The sequence below is a fragment of the Pelodiscus sinensis genome, chromosome 9, assembly GCF_052426305.1.
Source record: "Pelodiscus sinensis isolate ZL-2025 chromosome 9, ASM5242630v1, whole genome shotgun sequence".
NCBI lineage: Eukaryota > Metazoa > Chordata > Testudines > Trionychidae > Pelodiscus > Pelodiscus sinensis.
This window is the reverse complement of record NC_143060.1, coordinates 39,422,748-39,442,019: the sequence shown is the minus strand read 5'-3', so window position 1 is coordinate 39,442,019 and position 19,272 is coordinate 39,422,748. Positions and strand designations below refer to the sequence as shown.

General features: G+C 43.2%; 1 protein-coding gene across 5 annotated transcripts in view; it reads left to right on the top strand.

Moving 5' to 3' along the window:
* DPYD (dihydropyrimidine dehydrogenase) overlaps positions 1–19,272 on the top strand; it is a 675,852-nt gene that overhangs the window by 452,374 nt on the left and 204,206 nt on the right. For all 5 annotated transcript variants that reach the window (XM_075936591.2, XM_075936588.2, XM_075936587.2 and 2 more), the window contains one exon: positions 13,321–13,485. In XM_075936591.2, the coding sequence (XP_075792706.1) occupies positions 13,321–13,485 (165 nt within the window). The remainder of the gene's footprint in view (positions 1–13,320; positions 13,486–19,272) is intronic.

Genomic DNA, 19,272 nt, shown 5'->3' with positions numbered 1-19,272 from the left:
TGTTTACTTAATTAAACACATATTAACATCCCTAATTTAAATATTTTGAGGAAATTAAATTTTTTAAAAAGTGCAATCAGGAAAGGTTGAAATGAAATATTTCTTCATTTCAAAATATAAACGTTTCATTTCATTTTGTTGACCCAAAAGTAAACAAAATGTTTCAGGTTACATCAATGTTCATGTGTGTCCATCTGAACCGTACTAGTGTCTCCTAGAAGTTGGGAACATCACGACACACCTGAACTATATCCTCTCCTGTGTACCAGGCTCCCTGGCCAATCTATATTTCCCATGGTTTCCCATACTTTCATCATGAATTTTATTACTGTCGTATATCCTGAAAGATGAAGACCCTAGCCTGTAAGGGCAAAAGGGACATTACAGCATCTTCATGAGATTATCATTTAACCAACCTGAAACAAAGTGAAAAATCAAAATAATATAGTTATTACCTTTTAAGTTTAATAATTATAGGTCCATCCCGCTTTTCTTCTTTGGGTAAAATTTTAGACTAAACTGCAGTTTAATAGCAAAAGCTTCATCATATGCTATCACATGTAAATCTGTCAAGGATTTTATAAAATACGTGGCTATACAGAAAATAGATAATAAGTTTTGCAAATATCCTTTGTTCTTGTTTTTTTTCCCCCTTTCTCCTCCTCCTTCCACATCAGAAGGTACTGATATAAAGCAGTTTAGAATTCGGAATTGCTTTGAAAGCATCTATTGTTCAAAGACTAATTTTAACCTTGTGATGGATTGCTTTTTGTATCCTGTTGAATGTGATATCTAGTAATTGTTTGTCAAGGCTAAGTGCTGTAGGACATAATATGTTTTAAAAATGATGTTTAGTAATTACAGTACAAGCATCTTTACATTCTGATGCCTAGAAAAATATAACTGAATAAGCATACACATTTTCTCTTTGTGAATGTATCTTACTTGTATTGTTGATTTAATTCTCCCCATCCCGCCAATTTACTGACATTAAAAAGACTTTTAGGTAATCAGATTGTACAGTTCCTCCTCCAATTAATGGACATAAGTTTCACAAGGATTTTGTTCAGTTTATTTTAGTAAGGGCAATAGAGTAATTTTCTTTCACAAATCAAGGAAGCCAAGGATATGGATTTTTCTGGTTCTTGTATGATTTTATTTTGATCTTTCTTTCTGCAGAACACACATTCTCCACCACACATTTTAAAGAAGTTTATTTTCTTGTTTACCAGGTCCCTAGTGGTCACCAGCAATTCAGTTTTTTATTTCCTTTCTTTAACAGCTTTGATTTTTTTCTTCTAGATAGTCACACATACACATTGTACTAGGTGTTGTAATAACACAAAGGTTCTGCCCCAAAGAGGTTATGAAGAACCAAGAAAAAGCACAAAACAATATGAAATATAGTCCACTCATTCAGCTTGTACAGTATTACATTTTCCCCCTAGTAGCTGGCCTTGATAAGAGCCTCATGCTGCTACCTGCTAACTCATTTATTTACTTACTTAAAGGCTTACTCATTTAGCAGTTTTGAGTTCAAGCATCTGGAATAGCCTCAGACAAGTAGTTACATTTGTACACAAATTTGTTTGGGTTACGAAATGTAATTCAAAAATGTTATTATTTTATTTAAAGACAGCCACATGCCTGAGAACACCTGAAATTAAAAAAAAACTCTTGTCGTCATATTTGGTAATTCAATTTCTATTTGTCCATAGAGCGGAATGATAGATGAGTATTTGATTTTGGATAAATGATGTAATAGCAGCCCAAAATGAAACTTAAGCATTGCTGGTCAAATCTGGAAGGCAAGTGCTAGATTCTCTTTCTGAGTATTAGACAAATCTGGAAAGGAAAAGCCCATTACTGCTTCCATGGCTGTGGAAATAGAGTCAAATCCTCCTGTGTGCCTGTTTTTGTACCTACAGCCTAGGCCTACAGCCTTATCATAGTAACCTTTCCTAGGGTGTGTCTACACAGCACTCTTAGCTCAAAATTCCATAGCTTATTTTGAGTGTATTTTGAAATAACGTATTTTGTAATTTGGCGCTGTCTACACAGTGCCAAGTTTTGAAATAATGCGCTGTTCCAAAATGCCCCTTAATCCTCATGGAACAGGTGTTACCGGGACGTTGGAATAAGCCACCCGTTATTTCAAAATCTTTTAAAATAGCAGGCTCATCAATAGACATGCAGTAGCTATTTCGAGATACTTCTGGTATCCCGAAATAACTCTGCAGTGTAGACAGACCCCTGGTGGGGTCCACATACCTCCCTTGCTAGAATTCAGACAGAAGTGCCTTATCCGCTTTGTTCTCCCAGATCCTTCTTTGGGCACAGCAAACCAAGGCCACTAGTATCCCTAACTCTGTCTGGGGAGGGCTTTTGAAGATGAGATCTGAACAAAAGCCTTTTACCCCCCTCTTCACGCATGTTCCCCCCTCACCAGCCCCTTCCAGCAGCTGGAACACCATTCACTGCAAGTGTTATGAAGACTCTCATAGCTTCTTCCACTCCCTATCCCTCCTTTTCTTGTTGCTAGCAGCCAAGGGAATGCTGGAAAATGTATTCCCTTCCCTGCTCCAGGATGAGTTTCTCTAGGCAGGGATCTGGTCAAGGAACTACAGCTCCCAGGGTAACTTGGGCTCTCAGCTCCCATCCAATCATTCCTTGCAGGTTCACAATGCAGCGGGAGGAAAGAAGAGATATGGAACACTTCTGAGCTTGGACCCAGTGCCATGGAACAATTGGCCCAATGGTAAATCCACCACTGCTAACCTAAATCTCCTTGAGGTACATTCAGCCCATAGCTTTTTGCCCTACTTTCAGTCAATTTGGAGAACAATTGATCACCATTCTCTTTATAAAAGCCTTTAATATATCTGAAGATTATCAGCGTAAGTCTCCTCAGTTCTCTTTCCTGGAAACCTTTTTTTAAATCTTTACTCATCGGTCAGGTTTTCTAAACCTTTTATCATTTTAAAAAGAATGAGTTGTCCTATGGCACATAAGGTCATGTCTACACTGGGGGAGTTATTTCAAAATAACTCTCCTTATTTCGATATAACAAGGTGTGCATCCACACAGCAAGCCTGTTATTTCAAAATGATTTCAAAATAATGGGCTTGTTATTTTGAAATAATAAACCCTGCTTCTGATGAGGAATAATACCTATGTCAAAATAGGGTTAGTGTGGACACTCAGCTGCTGTTATTTTGAATTAATTGACCTCCAGAGGCCTCTCTCAGTTGCCCTTGTGGCCACTCTGGCCACAGTCCTGACAACTCTAATAATTCCCTTCTCCTGTAGTCTTTAAAGCTGCATGCAGAAGGGAAAGGGCTTGTGGCACCACACCGGCCCTGCCAGCCCCATGCTACACAGCAGCCTGAAGAGGAGCCATGGCAGCAGACACCAATGCACCCTCCAAGTCCCCCATGGCTGCAAATAAACTTGCAGCCACCTCAGAAGCCCCTGGCCAGGGGTGAAAGAGGGCACTGCCTGGACTTGTGTGGAGATCCTGGATCTCATTGAGGCCTGAGGTAAGAGGTCAAACCTCCAGGATCTCCACACCAGATGCCACAATGCTGATGTCTATGGCTGGGTATCTGCCAGCCTGGCCCAGAAAGGGCACAACTGCACATAGGACCAGGCACACATGAAGATTAAGGAACTGCGGCAGGCCTACACCAAGGGCAGAGAACAAAGTTCCCGCTCTGAGACGACACCCCAGACCTGCTGCTTTTATGTGCAGTTGGATGCCATCCTGGGAGGGAGGCTGGTCACCTCCCACTCCCATTGGCAACTCCAGCTAGGACTCACCCATTGTCATTCTCCATGAGGGTAGGGCTGTAGAGGAGGATGAGGAAAAGGAGGAGAAGGAGCAGGCCAGCCTGGACACCATGCCTGCAAGCAAGGAGGTTGTCATCAGCCTGGAGCTTCCCCCGCTCTCTCCCACCTTCGCAGGATGTCTCCAAGTGGTTGGATGAAGCTGGGGAAGGCAGTTCAGGTGAGTTCCATCACTTTCCCTACACACACGCAGGGATAGGTGGCAGGCAGCAATGGGCTGTGCACTCTTGCTTGGCTTCTCAGCCCTGGGGTTTGCACAATAGCCCGTGCATGTGGGTGCACATGAAGCGCCAGTCTGGAATGCTCAGGCCCATGACACTCTCACAAAGTGACAGTCTCACAAACTTCCTGCACAGGCTTGCTTTATTCCGGCCTCTGTGGTGGGACATCTTCCAATATCAAGCTGCCACTAAGGATGCTGGGGTCATGGAAACACACAACAGTGCTGCAAGGGTCATGCCTGCACTCTTGGGCAGCATCTGCTCCTCGTCAAGCATGGGGATGTGGAGGAGACTGAGCCCCTGCATGGGAACCTGCCAGGAGGAGGAACAGAAGACCCCAGTAGCACTCTCTCCAGAAAGTGGCATCTGCTGCTCACACACACCTTCCCCAGCACCCTTCTCCCTCTCCTCCAGTGGGCAGAGATAGAAGTTCTCTTTCTGCGGGGACACTGCCAGTGCTGAACTTGGGGTGTGTGGGACCCAGAAGGAAGCTGTGCCACCTCATCCTCTCCTCCTGCCCGCAAGTTCCTGGCCTTCTCATGCCTTCTTGTCTCTAGGACATGGGAGTAGTGAGGCTCCCCTGGGACATATGTGCCTGCTGTCTAGGTAACAGATGGCTTTGCTTGAAGCATATCATCATCATCTGAAACAAGACCTCCAATGTCGTCTCAAAGATTAAGGCTAGGCTTCATACACAGTGTTTCCTGGGATGACTGTATTTGTCTCTTTTCTTCACATCTGGGCTAGCTGTGAGTGTGGCATGTCCAACAGCTCCTGACCCCGTGCAACCCTCTGTCGACCTGGTGAGGGAATACCTGGAGTGCCTCCAGTTCCTCAACCATCAGAGCAGGGACTGAGCCAGCATCTTCTTGCGCTGGCTCCTCTTCCCTTACAGTGCAGAGTGGTGGCAGGAAAAGTTATGCAGAGTGATCAGAGACCCATGAGAGCAGAGACTGAGCCAGTGTCTTTGCCTGCCGGTTCCCTTGTCCCTTAATATTGCAGAGTCGCAGCTGGGGAGGTGGAATGTGACTAGTCGATAGTGCTAACTAGTAAGTTCCTGCTTATCAGTTAGTTGACTAGTACCTTACTTCCCTACACTGGACTGCTCATTTTTCCAAGTTACAGACTGAGGGTATGTCTACACTACCCCGCTAGTTCGAACTAGCGGGGTAATGTATGCATACCACACTTGCTAATGAAGCCCGGGATTTGAATTTCCCGGGCTTCATTAGCATAAGCGGGGAGCCGCCATTTTTAAATCCCCGCTGTTTCGAACCCCGTGCAGCGCGGCTACACGGGGCTCAAACTAGGTAGTTCGGACTAGGTTCCTATTCCGAACTACCGTTACTCCTCGTGAAACGAGGTGTACCAGTAGTTCGGAATAGGCACCCTAGTCCGAACTACCTAGTTCGAGCCCCGTGTAGCCGCGCTGCACGGGGTTCGAAGCAGCGGGGATTTAAAAATGGCGGCTCCCCGCTTATGCTAATGAAGCCCGGGAAATTCAAATCCCGGGCTTCATTAGCAAGTGCGGTATGCATACATTACCCTCCTAGTTCGAACTAGGAGGGTAGTGTAGACATACCCTAACATGGCTACTCCTCTAAGACTTCTATCATTTTGTTGTTCTTCTGTGGAGTTCTAAAATTTGGGCCAAACTGCATTGACTTCATCCCAAATCAGTGGCATTCGAATGGAGATTATAAATTGTCCCAGGAGCATGTCTAATATGAAAATAGTTCAAACCACATTTCTTGTGCTCTAATCTCACATGATTCTTTAATGATTTTGACCTTGTGCTACATTAATCATAAGTTGCCAGTTGTGATTACCTATTATCTAAAAATTACAGTACATATTCAAGTGGTATTCTAAGTAAGTAACAGTGATAGGTGCTTTCTTGAGAATGAAGCTAGATGTCAGCAGAAAAAATACTGAATTTTTCTATCTCTTGTCTTGGCTAAATCAAGGAATAATGACACTTGACAGAAAATTTTCCAAATATAGAATAACAAGGTTTCTCACCTATCCCATAACGACCCCTCTTTCCAACAATATGAATGCTTCAGCCCTTTTTCTCCAAGATCCTGATGAAACTCTCTCTCCCTCTCTCTCTTTTGGCTGCAGCTTCCCACACTGCTATTGATTTGGAAAGCTTGATATAAATCTTGGTTAAATGAAGACAAGAAAGACTATTTCTCTAAATATACTGAAACAGTAAAGTTTTGGATTTTTTTTAAATGGTAAATTCAACAGGATGCTACTAGAAACAGCTTTCTGGGTTGCTCTGCAAGAAATACACAGCTCATTCCAAATTCAGATGTTCCCATTATTTAGAGATTCTCCAATTGACTATATTCTGTCAAGTTAGAAAATGTGAAAAAACCTAAGCAAATTTACTCTGGGTTTTTTTGTCAAGCATATGTCCAGTGTATTTATTATCTGTGTGTGTTTGTATTATCATAACACTAATTATAGAACAGGACCCTGAGGATGCTAGCCATTGTACAAACACACACAAAAAAAGCAAGAACAAAACAAAACAAAAAAAACCTCTACTCCAAAACATGTGCAGTCTATGACAAGAGACAACAGATTTACAAATATTGGGGAATAGAAGAAAAGAATGAGCCAATTTTGCTCAGCATGATGGTCTGTGATCTCAGCACTCCAGCAGCTTAACTGTTAAGTTTTGTTAAGCAAAGGAGTCTTTTTAGAAGGATTTTCAAGGTGGATCATGAGAGAGACTTGCAGATGGTTTGGGTTGTTGGTTTAGTTTTGTTTTGTTTAATTTTTATTTTTGAATACCTCTGGAGTATGAGGAGCAGCATGGGAAAATGCCTGAAGATGCTTGTTTGAAAATTTAGCAAGTGAGCAAGGGAGACTGGTATCAAAAGACATCAAAATTTTGTTTCATTATGCACTTACTTGATTGTGTTTCAAGTGAAGCATGAATGATACAGTTTTTTTATCTTTTTATTATTCAGCTAAAACAAGGATTGCTTTGGCACTCCCAATCCATATGAAATGATTAAGGGGTTCACTATGTAAGAGTATGAGTTTCAAGTTTTCCAAATATTTCATAAAAAAATCTATTACAAACTCCTGTGCTCTGTAACTAAAAGTTTGAAAAATACATTTAACAATTGTAAAAGTGCATATAATAATTATGGAAAAAGCTTTATAAAGCTGAGTTACAATACCCCTATCCTTTTTGTTGTTATAAGAATAATGCTTTACATGTACATTTGTTTTCCCAGAGACTTCATAAAACTTGGGAAAGGGAAATTCAGCATACATTCCTATAGATTTTCAGAGACGCTCCTACTGATATTAGAATATCTGCATTCAGTGTATTCAGTTTAATATTCTGAGACTAGGAAGTCTGTTCTTCTACACCACAATTGATTGTCGGTACTAACTTGGGCTACAGATACATTGTGCTCAGATATTTTTACATACAGTAATTTAACAAGATATTTATGTAGATTTATCCTCCTGTTCATAGTGAAGTCATTGTGGCTATGTTAGCTCCTGCGTTGACATTTAGTAAGTAGAAACTTACAGTAATGTTCTGAACCATATCCTCTTTAGTGAACATAAAACCATAGCTCCCCAGATGAAAGAAAGGTCAAATGAATTAACTTTTTTTAAGATAGTAATATGATCATTTGGTTAATTTTTTTTATCTTACCAGTGAAAAGAAACTGAGAAAGGTCACATAGTTCACTACAAACAATTTTGTTTGCTTCATATGCTAAACTTGAGAAACTTAGTTCTGAGCACTTAACTACTCTATATACTCATTCATTAGCCAATTTTTTTTAATAAAAAGTGACCCATCAAAGAGTGGGGTTGGTTTATCAACTGGTCAATATTGTCATTGTAAATCAGGGGTTTGAAAACTTCAGTGTCTAGCCAATCATGGTAAGCCACTAGGGCACCAGGATGATTTATGTAACTTGAGTGTCCTCGGGCATTGAGCCCCTCAGCTCCCAGTGGCTGTGGTTTGTCATTTGCAACCAACAGAAGTGACGAGAAGTGGCAACCAGCATGTCCCTCAGACTGCATTGCTTCCTGCAGGTCCCATTGGCTGGAAATGGCAGATTGCAGCCACTGGGAGGTAAGGAGCACTGTACCTGCAGACGCTTCCAGTAGACATAATGTGCTGGAGCGTCAGTGACTTACCCTGATGGGTTGGAAAGTAAAGTTTGCTAACCCTGCTGTATTTTAAAAACTGGAGTTACAAGAAACACACAAGTTTTGGTACATTTATTTTAATGTACAGTGGAGTCCGGAATATCTGTCTCCTGGTAATCCGACACTCCCTTTATCCGACCCTGCAGCTCCAGGGGACTTTGTCCCCTGGAGCTGCAGGGTTGGATACAGCGCGGGCGGGACAACGACCCCACTTGCTGCCCAGTCACTCTCTTGGAGCAGCTGCTGCCTCTCCTGCCCGGGACAACGGGGCAGTGAGTGGGGCCATTCTCCCGCCCCCTGCCCTGGAGCTGCTGATGCAGTTCCTGCCGGGGCCGCTTCTTCCCCACCGGCAGCAGCAGCAGCAGCTGTCCCTGTGCTCTCTAGGAGCAGCTGATGGGGCTCCTGTCAGGGCAGCATCTTACCCGGCAGCAGTCCCTATCATCCGACATATTCGGTAATCCAACCATGTGTCGGTCCCGTTTACGTCGGATTATAGGGACTCTACTGTAATCTAACAAGAAACCTGTTATAATAACTGAATATATATTCGCATACCTTCCAAATTACAGTCCATGTTTTAAAGTGTCATATCATTCTAATGCACTTAATTAAAAAAGTCTTAAAGTCCTTCAAAGTCCAAATCAGTCTCCTATTCACCAAACAGTTCATTAAACTCAGTTTCAGTTATAGCTGCTCCTGCATCATCATTATAGATGTCAGCAGTGTCATCCTCAACCTTAAATTCCTCATCAGCCTCCAGTGTGTCATCTGCAAATATGGAGTTGTCTTCTGACCCAAGCGCATTGCTGATACAGCATTTTCTAAATGATTATTTTCTGTCATTTCCAAATGAATGGATTCCCATACATCCTTGACCCACTGGGCAACCAGATTGATTTTGAGCTTCATAAAGTTCCCACTTTTTTATAACTTCACCATGCCTGAGCATATCCCCAGTCAGTCCACATTTTTGGTACCCTGTTTTGAAAGAGTTTGTTCAGGTAGACATCAATCAGTTGTATAATAAAAGTTAAGCCTCCAGGTATTACAGCTAATATAGTTTTCATCCTTAGCAAGATGGTATACTGCAGGATCTGTTATCATGGCCTAAGCTTCTGTGGGTATGTTCAAATTGCAATAAAAGCCCTGCATCATTGGGTCTCAGAGTCTCAGCTGACTCAGGCTTGTAAGATATGTAAATAGCATTTGGGCTTGAACACAGGCTCTGAGATCTACTCCTCTTGCAAGGTCTCAGGGTCCAAGATAAAGCCTGAGCCCAAATGGTTCCACTACAATGTTATAGTCCTGCAGCCTGAGCCCTGTAAGCCCAAGTCATTTGAGCCAAGCCAGCTATGGCCAATGTCGTTTTTTGCAGCTTGAAAATACCCTACCAGGTTACTGACTAGAAGCTTTTGCTTGCTGGACTGGCACCTTTTCATTCTGACAACACGGGCTTGGTGTAGGCACAGCTGTGAAGTTCAGGGTTGGTAGGATGGAGCTTTTGGAATGGAGCTAGAAGAGATTCCAAATGTCTCCTGCTCCAGGTTAAATCATGGGAGTAGGAAATGAGAGCCAATCCATATTTCTCCCCCACTACCAATGTCTGCCAGATTCAAAGGAGTGGGGAGGAGCTATTGTATGTCCTTCTGTAAGGGTAGGTCTACACTTGCAGCCTAATTCGAAATAGAGATACAAATGTAGGCATTTGGAATTGCAAATCAAGCCCAGGATTTAAATATCCCGTGCTTGATTTGCATCTTCCCGGCTGGGTGCCATTTTTGAAATTGACAAGCCTGGAATAACTGCCCGCGTCTACACGCGGCAGTGAAACGGGCGTTCGAAATAAAGCCCTATTTCAAACTACATGTTAATCCTCATTGCAGGAGGAATAACAGGTAGTTTGAAATAGGGCTTTATTTTGAACTCCCGTTTCACTGCCACGTATTTACGCGGGCAGTTATTCCGAGCTTGTAAATTTCAAAAAATGGCGCCCGGCTGGGAACATTCAAATCAAGCATGGGATATTTAAATCCTGGTCTTGATTTGCAATTCCAAATGCCTACATTTGTATCTCTATTTCGAATTAGGCTGCAAGTATAGACCTACCCTTACAGAAGGACATACAATAGCTCCTCCCCACTTCAAATCAAGGATATTTAAATCCTGGGCTTGATCTGCAATTTCAAAAGCCTACATTTGCAGCCCTATTTCGAATTAGGCTGCAAGTGTAGACATACCCTAAGAGTCATCTTTCCCTGGTGTGGGGCGGTTCTCTTTTCACTGCAGCTCCCATGAAATTTCCCCACCTCTTGAAGCAGGAGAGTGGCATTTCTGTATTTTAATAGCTTTCTAGGCTGAGGTCAAAGCACAGGCATTTGCAAAGTAATTTAATAGGAAGACAATGGAAATTATTTACTAATGCTCAAGGGATGGGAGGAGGAAGAGGAAAATAGGTTGCACGCTAGCTCTAAACTATCGTGATATCTTTGCATTAACCACATGATTGGTAGTCCTATTTTGTCTCAGTTGTGTTCAGAGGAGTCACTGGATAATTTTTAGTGAAAGTGAAGCTGAGGTGTTAGTGAAATACATGTTTGCAATACAAGACAGAATACTATAAAAATAGAAATAGTAAATGGATTTTTTTTTTAAATTCAGAATGCTTATGGGAATAGTAATAGATTAACTAGTGAAAATTATTTGGTATGATTTCTGTAACTGTGACTGTACATATTTACCCAAAATATTTCAATGTATACAGAAATAGAGAAAGAAAATGGAAAATTATTTAAATGTGGAAACAAATGAAAATTACCAGAAATTTACATACAATATGAAGAAAAGTCCTTTTATGCTCTGCAACTCTAGCATTTGGCAGATTCAGGAATAAATAATCTTTTGTGGCAAGGGTATGCCTTATCAAACATATGCAGATAAGCACTAATTAATGCTAATTAAGGTTTCCTGTCTATCTAGTTGGAAAAATGTCCAAATGTTATGAAATCCAGTTAGTATGCCTATTACCCTAATTGTTTTATAGGGGATGGTTCTTAATTAAAATATGTAAATTGACCTTAATTGCTATATACTAATGGGGGTTCATGTTATCTATCTAAAAGTGACAAGATGGTGAGGAGGGGTACTTAAACAAATAATTCTGATAAATCCTTCACCGACTGACCTTTATTCAAAATTATTTTTAATTAGAAATTGGCAAAAGAAGCATTTTTCCATCTATGATTCTCTTTAATTTTAAATGATGTCAGAATATTACAGATCTTTGTTAATACAGATATAAGGCAGTTGTGAATTGTAGCTTAATTATTCCTAACAAACAAGTTAATTTTGTATTTGTTTACTGTTTGTTATGAAATAGTATGATGATCTTGCATTAATCTGAGAGAAAATGATGTTTTACAACATTGAGTTTGAATTTGTAGCTATTCTTTCTCGCCCCGTCATTATTATGTTGAAGTCTGATGTACTGGTACTGCTAATACCCAGGGGCACTTTCTTTTGATGGTTGGAGCTTCAGTGTTGCTATTACATGCCTGAACCACTTTTTTCATATAGACCCCCTTTGACTTCAGTGGAGCACAGAATTTAGAGTTTGCCTTTCTGGGATGCAGAGCTGTGGTTGGGTGCATGCAGTTGCAGCATTGTGGCCTACATGAAAGTTTTTTTCAGTACAGTCATACATCACTTCTGCTTTAAATCAAAATCATACCATTTAAATAATACTTTGTATGTGATTTTCTTATGTTGTTTAAATATCTTGTAGTGGTATGTTTGCACTTTAAGAGCAAAATACGTCCTTGCAGTCTAGATTGAAAAAATAAAACAATAGAGAACACAAATACAATTATGATGAGAATTAGAGAGAGACCACTTTATGTGCATGTATCCTTTTTCACAGGCTGCATTAACCCTGAGAACAAAATGGCTGCTGAACTTGCAACCCAAAGAGAAATTTAAAGACATAGGACATAGAAAACAAAAGGCATTACAGTCTTGTATCTCTATATACCACAATGAACTGGCATAAATATTGTGAATGTGCATTCTCTACAAACAAAAGACTGGTGAAGGCACTTATATATACCAGAGTGACTTCACCCTCTGCATGCTGCAGTGGGGGCATAGCTAGGATACAGAGGAACTCTTGTGAGCAGTCTAGGTTCAAGGCCTTTGGATCCATAATTACAGAGATACAAAACTCAGTATACCCAAATAGGAGGTGCAGAAAGTCGCCGAACATTATTGTAGTCTATATGCTAGAATAATGTTTACAAGCTGCACCTTTGTTTGGGGGAATGGATTCCACAGACACGCTCAGACATGGTTTAGTCAGTTTCACCCTTTGGACAAGATACCACAACCTTGTGCATGTAAGTAACTTACAGATAATAGGCTACCGGATAATGCAGAGGAAACCATGAAACTGACTCTGTATAATGCACTGACAAATGTGTGTTGCCTTCTCTGCCAGTTTGGGGAGGATGGGTTGTGACAGCCTCTAGCTATAGAGTCTTGTTCCTTAGCTCAGGCACCTCATGCTTTTAGCTCTGGAGATCACCTGTTCAATCCCCAGTGTGTTGGCCAAGATAACAGCCATCATGTAAGTGTGGGCTCATCTAGGATTTATGTGATAGCCACCATCTTGACTGACACACCAGGGATTGAATCAAGGACTTCCAAAGCTAAATGCATGAGCTGCTACAGCTTGAGCTAAAGAGCCAAAGCTTTGTTGCTAGAATCTGTAACAACTCATAGTTTCTGTGATCAGCATGGGCAGGAGAAGATCTGCAACTTACCAATGCACAAAGCAATCAGACTGGGGAGGGGGGGGGAAACAACATATTTTTTACTCCAGCCTCTAATCTTATGTGTTACGTATAATAAAAGTACATATAACCCTTTTGGATGGAAGTAGGTTTTTAAATGGATGTTTTCCCTTTCATTAATATGTTGTAGCATATAAATAGACTGTAGGAATGTGGCTTTTGTGTTTTTACTTTGTAAGTCAATCTGAAAGGTATTTTTATTGTTTTAACAGGACATTGTAACCAATGTTTCTCCAAGAATTATACGTGGAATTACATCGGGCCCCATATATGGCCCAGGTCAAGGCTCTTTCTTAAACATTGAGCTCATCAGTGAGAAAACTGCAGAATATTGGTGTAAAAGTATCACTGAACTGAAGGCTGACTTTCCCAACCAGGTGAGTACAACTCAAATATAAGAATGCTAATGTGTATTGAAAGCCTCCAATTTATAGATTCATAACTATTGATGTATGGAATATATTTTATTAAAGAATATGCAGATAGTTTACAAAAATCTATATATGTATTTTAGAGTGTATCTGTTTGTGCATCTGTTTGTCCATTTGTTCAAGAACTCCTAAACTGTCAGAGGTAGATTACCAAATTTGATATACGGCTTTCTCTTACCCTAACTTAAACCAAAGTCAGGGTTTGGTTGTGCCTGGAAAATGGGAAGTGACAGGAATGGGACTATTTCCCATAACATGGTAAGTGCGGGAACAGAGAGAGGAGGAACACAAAAGGAAGGGGCACAGAAAGGGGAGGGACACTACACTGAGTGTGGCCATTGGGGGCAGCTGCAGCACAAAGAGATCAGCCAGGAGAGCTGGGGCTCTGCCATCATGCCTGCCAGCACACAAAAAAGAAGCCCCTCTTCTCCAAACCTGGATCCTGTCTGCCCCCCTCATGGAGAGGCTGCAGGCCGTGGGGAGGGGGGGCGGGGATTGCTGGAGGAGGGGGCAGCCCCTGAAGACTTTCCCCCTCAGACAGTCTGTAGGCTTTAGGGGGGCTGCTGCAAGAGGAAGCAGTCCTCGGAGCCTCTTCCCCCAGATAGCCTACAGGCCACTTGGAAGGGCAACTGTGGGGACCTGCTGACACAGAAGCGCTGCCCCAGCTCTCTGAGAGGAGTTGCTGCTGGAGCAGCACCAATCTTGTTGCCAATGGCAGCCCTGGTAATCCTCCCTGACCTCCCAGCTCCCTGTCCTGAGCCCCTCTACTGCCTTGACTTCAGCACCCCCTCCCCTTTCCATGAGCTACCCCCTTTCCCTCCCCTTGCCCTGACACCTCCCAACCCTCTGCCATAAACTATCTATCCTCTACCCCTCCACACCTCCTAATTCTCACTTCAGCGTTCATTTTCCCTCATTTGTGAAAAATACAATAATTGAAATAACACGTGTATTTTTCATTTTTTTTAAATCCTTCAGTTAAAGACCCGAGCAACACCAGGTACATCTGCTAGTATAAAAAGAAAAAACACCCACTTAAGACCTCAAAAGAAAATCTGCACAATAGCAAACTTGGTTAAATGGATGGTACACAGACATCACACAAACAGATGAAAAAAGAGACATGTTAATTCTTGTTTTGTTGTACTGATTTTGACATTGTGTGAAAAGCCTCTCGGCTAAGTGTTAATGTTGGGTGTCTGTGCACCAGTGTCTCCAGTATGAACCCTTTCCAGAATGTTTGGGGGAAAACAAGGACAGATCCAGTGGCCCCAATCAGTGTTCCCAGTAAGCTGAGTACTTAGAGGGGCTGCCCAGGAGAAATTCAGGCACTACCCAGCTGATTAGCAGAGCGTCCACAGCTGTTCACAGCTGCCAATTTCTTTTGGTGGCACACATCCACACATGCCTTGGTGCACATAATGAAATTTATTCTACCAGTGGATGGAAAAAAATTGAATACTGGCCACAATGGCCCATGAAGCTGGCATAGATGTGGTACAGCCACTCTTCTAGCCTATTAAAATAGTATTTTTGAGATGGCTGAGCATCAGCCAAGCACCTTTGTGCTAGGTTCAGAATGTAAATAACTTCCCCAAACAATCTACTCCCCAACTTTACAGAGTCTGAAAACTCACAATTGACATGGATGGAATGGATTTCTCCCTTCACAAGCATTTAGCTCAGTCTAGTTCTGCTCAGTCCTCTGTGTACTTCTAATTCATATTGAGTATGGTTAGAGACTTAAAACAGTTAATACAGTGACTCCCATACAAACTGTACTTACCTTATTTTCATTATCATTCACTCATCAATTGTTACAAATCCTTACCAATATTCAGTCCAGTCAAGAATTACTTTTAAGTACCAGAAGAGAGTAACCTGTGACAGACTGACTGTGGACTGTCAATAAATCAATATTGCATATCCGAGGGAGGTAAGGGAGTTGAGTTTTGGTTAAGAAAACTCTGCTCACCCAGACAGAACTACTCATCCCTGAGAATAACCAATGGTCATGTTAGATCAGATACATACTCATAGAATGACCTGTGAAATGCCTAGAGTCTTTAAAATGAAGCAGGGGATTTAAGTCCCATAAACTTAGGCCTGGCCTATGCACTGATAATGTATCAAAATAATGCTTTCTATTGGGTATGAGGTTATAATTATATCAGTATCTCTCCTAGTGGGGACATAGTTATACCCCAAATAAACTACAGGCAGTCCCCGGGTTACATGGATCCGACTTACATTGGATCCCTACTTACAGACGGGGTGAGACAACTCAGCACTAGCTGCTTCCCCCCAGCAGACCAGAGAGACGCGAAGCTAGCACCCTCCTCAGCAGACCAGGGAGACGCGGAGCGGCTTTCCTCAGCAGACACCTCAGCTTGAGAATAAAGGACTGAGGGAAGTGAGGTGTGGGAGAATAAAACTGAGCTCTGGAGAAATGTTTGGCTAGAGTTTCCCCTACAATATGTATCAGTACCAACTTACATACAAATTCAACTTAAGAACAAACCTACAGTCCCTATCTTGTACGTAACCCGGGGACTGCCTGTATAACGCTAAGGCTTGCCAAGTAAATATAATCTCCGTTTTGCCAGGACTTCAGAGACCTCTCAGAATTTTTCATGGGAGAGAGCTCTCAGAATAGCCAACAGGCTGATATCTAAGGCACTTACTTGGGATATGTGAGACTTAGGGTATGTCTACACTAGAAAGTTAGTTCGAACTAACGGACGTTAGTTCGAACTAACTTTCCTATGCGCTACACTAGCGCTCCGCTAGTTCGAATTTGAATCGAACTAGCGGAGCGCTTAGTTCGAACTAGGTAAACCTCTACGAGGACTAACGCCTAGTTCGAACTAGCTAGTTCGAACTAAGGCTGTGTAGCCCTTTAGTTCGAACTAGTGGGAGGCCCTCCCCAGGTTTCCCTGGTGGCCACTCTGGGAAACTCTATGCCCCCCTCCCGGCCCCGGACCCCTTAAAGGGGCACGGGCTGGCTACGGTGCCCGTGCCAGGTGCAAGCCTGCCAGCACCCAGCTAGCAGACCCTGCACCTGGCACGGCACAGAGCCACCCACCCGATGCCCCCCAGCCCACCCCCTCTTGCCGGGACCAGGCTGGCGGCTCCCGGGAGCTTGCCCTGGACCGCAAGAGGCGGGCACCTTCCTGGGCTAGTGCGGACATCGTGGACCTCGTCCACGATCTCCGCACTAGGCACAGGAAAGTGGCCGGCTAGGGCAGGAGAGCTGCCAGCCTGGCCACCCAGGACCAGGTGTGCATGAAAATCAAGGGGGTCCACTGAGACCCCCGACACTGAGCCCTGAGCTTACAATGGCCGTACTGGGTCAGACCAAAGGTCCATCTAGCCCAGTAGCCTGTCTGCCGACAGCGGCCAACCCTAGGGACCCTGGAGGGGATGGACCGAAGACAATGACCAAGCCATTTGTCTCGTGCCATCCCTCTCCAGCCTTCCACAAACTTTGGGCAGGGACACCACTCCTACCCTCTGGCTAATAGGACTCCATGGACCCAACCTCCATCACTTGATCTCACTTCCCTTTAAACTCTGTTCTAGTTCTAGCCTTCACAGCCTCCTGCAGCAAGGAGTTCCACAGGTTAACTATTTGCTTTGTCAAGAACAACTTTCTCTTACTAGTTTGAAGCCTGCTACCCATTCCTTTCCTTTGGTGTCCTCTAGTCCTTCTTTATGGGAACTCATGAAGAACTTTTCTGAATGCACCCTCTCCACCCAACCCCTGCTTTTATAGACCTCTATCCTGTCCCCCCTCCGTCTCCTCTTTTCTAAGCTGAACAGTCCCAGTCTCTGTAGCCTCTCTTCATCTGGGACCTGTTCCCAACCCCTGATCATGTTAGTTGCCCTCCCCTCTCCCAGCCTTTCTCTTCCCCTCTCCCACCTCCTTTTCCCAGTCTCCCCCAGTTTTTTTCAATAAAGACAGAGTCAATGTTGGAAGAAACGTTATCTTTATTTTGTACATCAATAAGAAGGGGGGCTAGGGAAGGGCAAGTGGAAGGAGGTGAGGGAGGAATGGGGTACGAGCCCCCGATGGGGAGGACTGGGCTGGCTCTGCGGGCTTCTGGGGGTGGAAGCTCTCCTGCAGCCCCCCAATTACTCCCTCTCCCCAGATGGCAGCCTGCGGCAAGTGCAGCCGGGCTGATGGCCGAGTGGTGTGATGTGCCCAGTGTGGGCACTCAGGGCACTCCAAGCCAGAACTTCTTTGCAAGTGGGGCACCCCTGAGAACTGTCTGTCCGGGGTGGGGGTCGGGACCCTTTAAGCGCAGCCCTCGGCTAGCCTGAGACAGTATCTCCATGCTCTAAGTCCTCCTTTTATGCCCTGCCGGCACTGCTTCCGGCCATCATTAAGCCCTGTTCAGAGTCCACTCAATGTGGACTTACTAGTTCGAACTAGCAAAACGCTAGTTCGAACTAGTTTTTAGTTCTAGATGCGTTAGTTCGAACTAGCTTAGTTCGAATTAACTAATTCGAACTAAGTTAGTTCGAACTAGCGCTGTAGTGTAGACGTACCCTTAGGTTCCAGGCCCTGCTCAGATTCCCAACAGAGCAGGGACGTTAAACTGGGCCTCCCCTATCCTAGGTTGTAGCTGGCCAGAGTAAGTCTATGGTCCGACACTGAATTCCCAAAGTAGAAAGGACACCACACAGGTATCTGTTAAATACAAGTAGTTTATTTCCTGACAGCTAACAGTTGTGCCCCATAAATGGAAGAACAACATAACAAAGAAGCGGCATATCTTACATCCTTTCTTGCAAACCTGGGACCCCGGGTAGGCTGCGGACGAAGTGGGAGGTTGTCTCAGCTTCCGAGGCGCTGGTACCCAAAGCCCATTGGTGAAGTCCAATTTGCTAGGCTCTGAGGCAGCCTTAAATACATAGTCTTTAAATACAGTTTTCCTGCCTTGTTTGGCAGTTTGGAAATTTCCAGGACTTACTCATTAGTGCTGATGTAGAGCTTAGCTGTTAGTTATCGATCTGGTTCTGATCTGGATCTTCTTGTCCTTTGGCCCTGTTTACGTGATCAGTATGGTAGGGTAAACAGAATTGTTTATGCGTTCTTGCCCTTTACCCTTATCTCATACTTGTTCTTGCTACAACAATGCTTATCTTAAGTGGCGTATGCTCCCAAAGACTTGCTTCTGGCTCATCAGATATAGGGAAAAGGGAAAGGTGGGAAAGAATGCAGGCCTCACTATAGGATGGGAGGGATAGCTCAGTGGTTTGAACATTGACTTGCTAAACCCAGGGTTGTGAGTTTAATCCTTGCAGAGGCTATTTGGGGCAAAAATGTGTTGGGGATGGTACTTGGTCCTGCTGTGAAGGCAGGGGACTGGACTCAATGACCTTTCAAGGTTCCTTCCAGTTCTGGGAGGTAGGCAGTCTATAAATAAATTAGTTTATTTATTTTTAAACTAGCACGTACAAAGTTCTTCCGCAATTGACCACTACATAGGTGAACACTGATCTGCAGTGTCAGTCAGTGTTCCACTCACCTAGAAAATAATGTATCATTTACAGATACTCTAATATCTCCAACTAGGGGCAGGAAGAAGAAGCCACAAGAGAAAGACTGATGCTGTAATGTTTCCCTTGTTTTTCCTTCTCTCTCCACCTCCCTACTCTCTCCAATCCCTTCTCTTTCTCTGCTATTTATTTGGAAACTGGATCCCTTAACTTCATTCATCTGAAGAA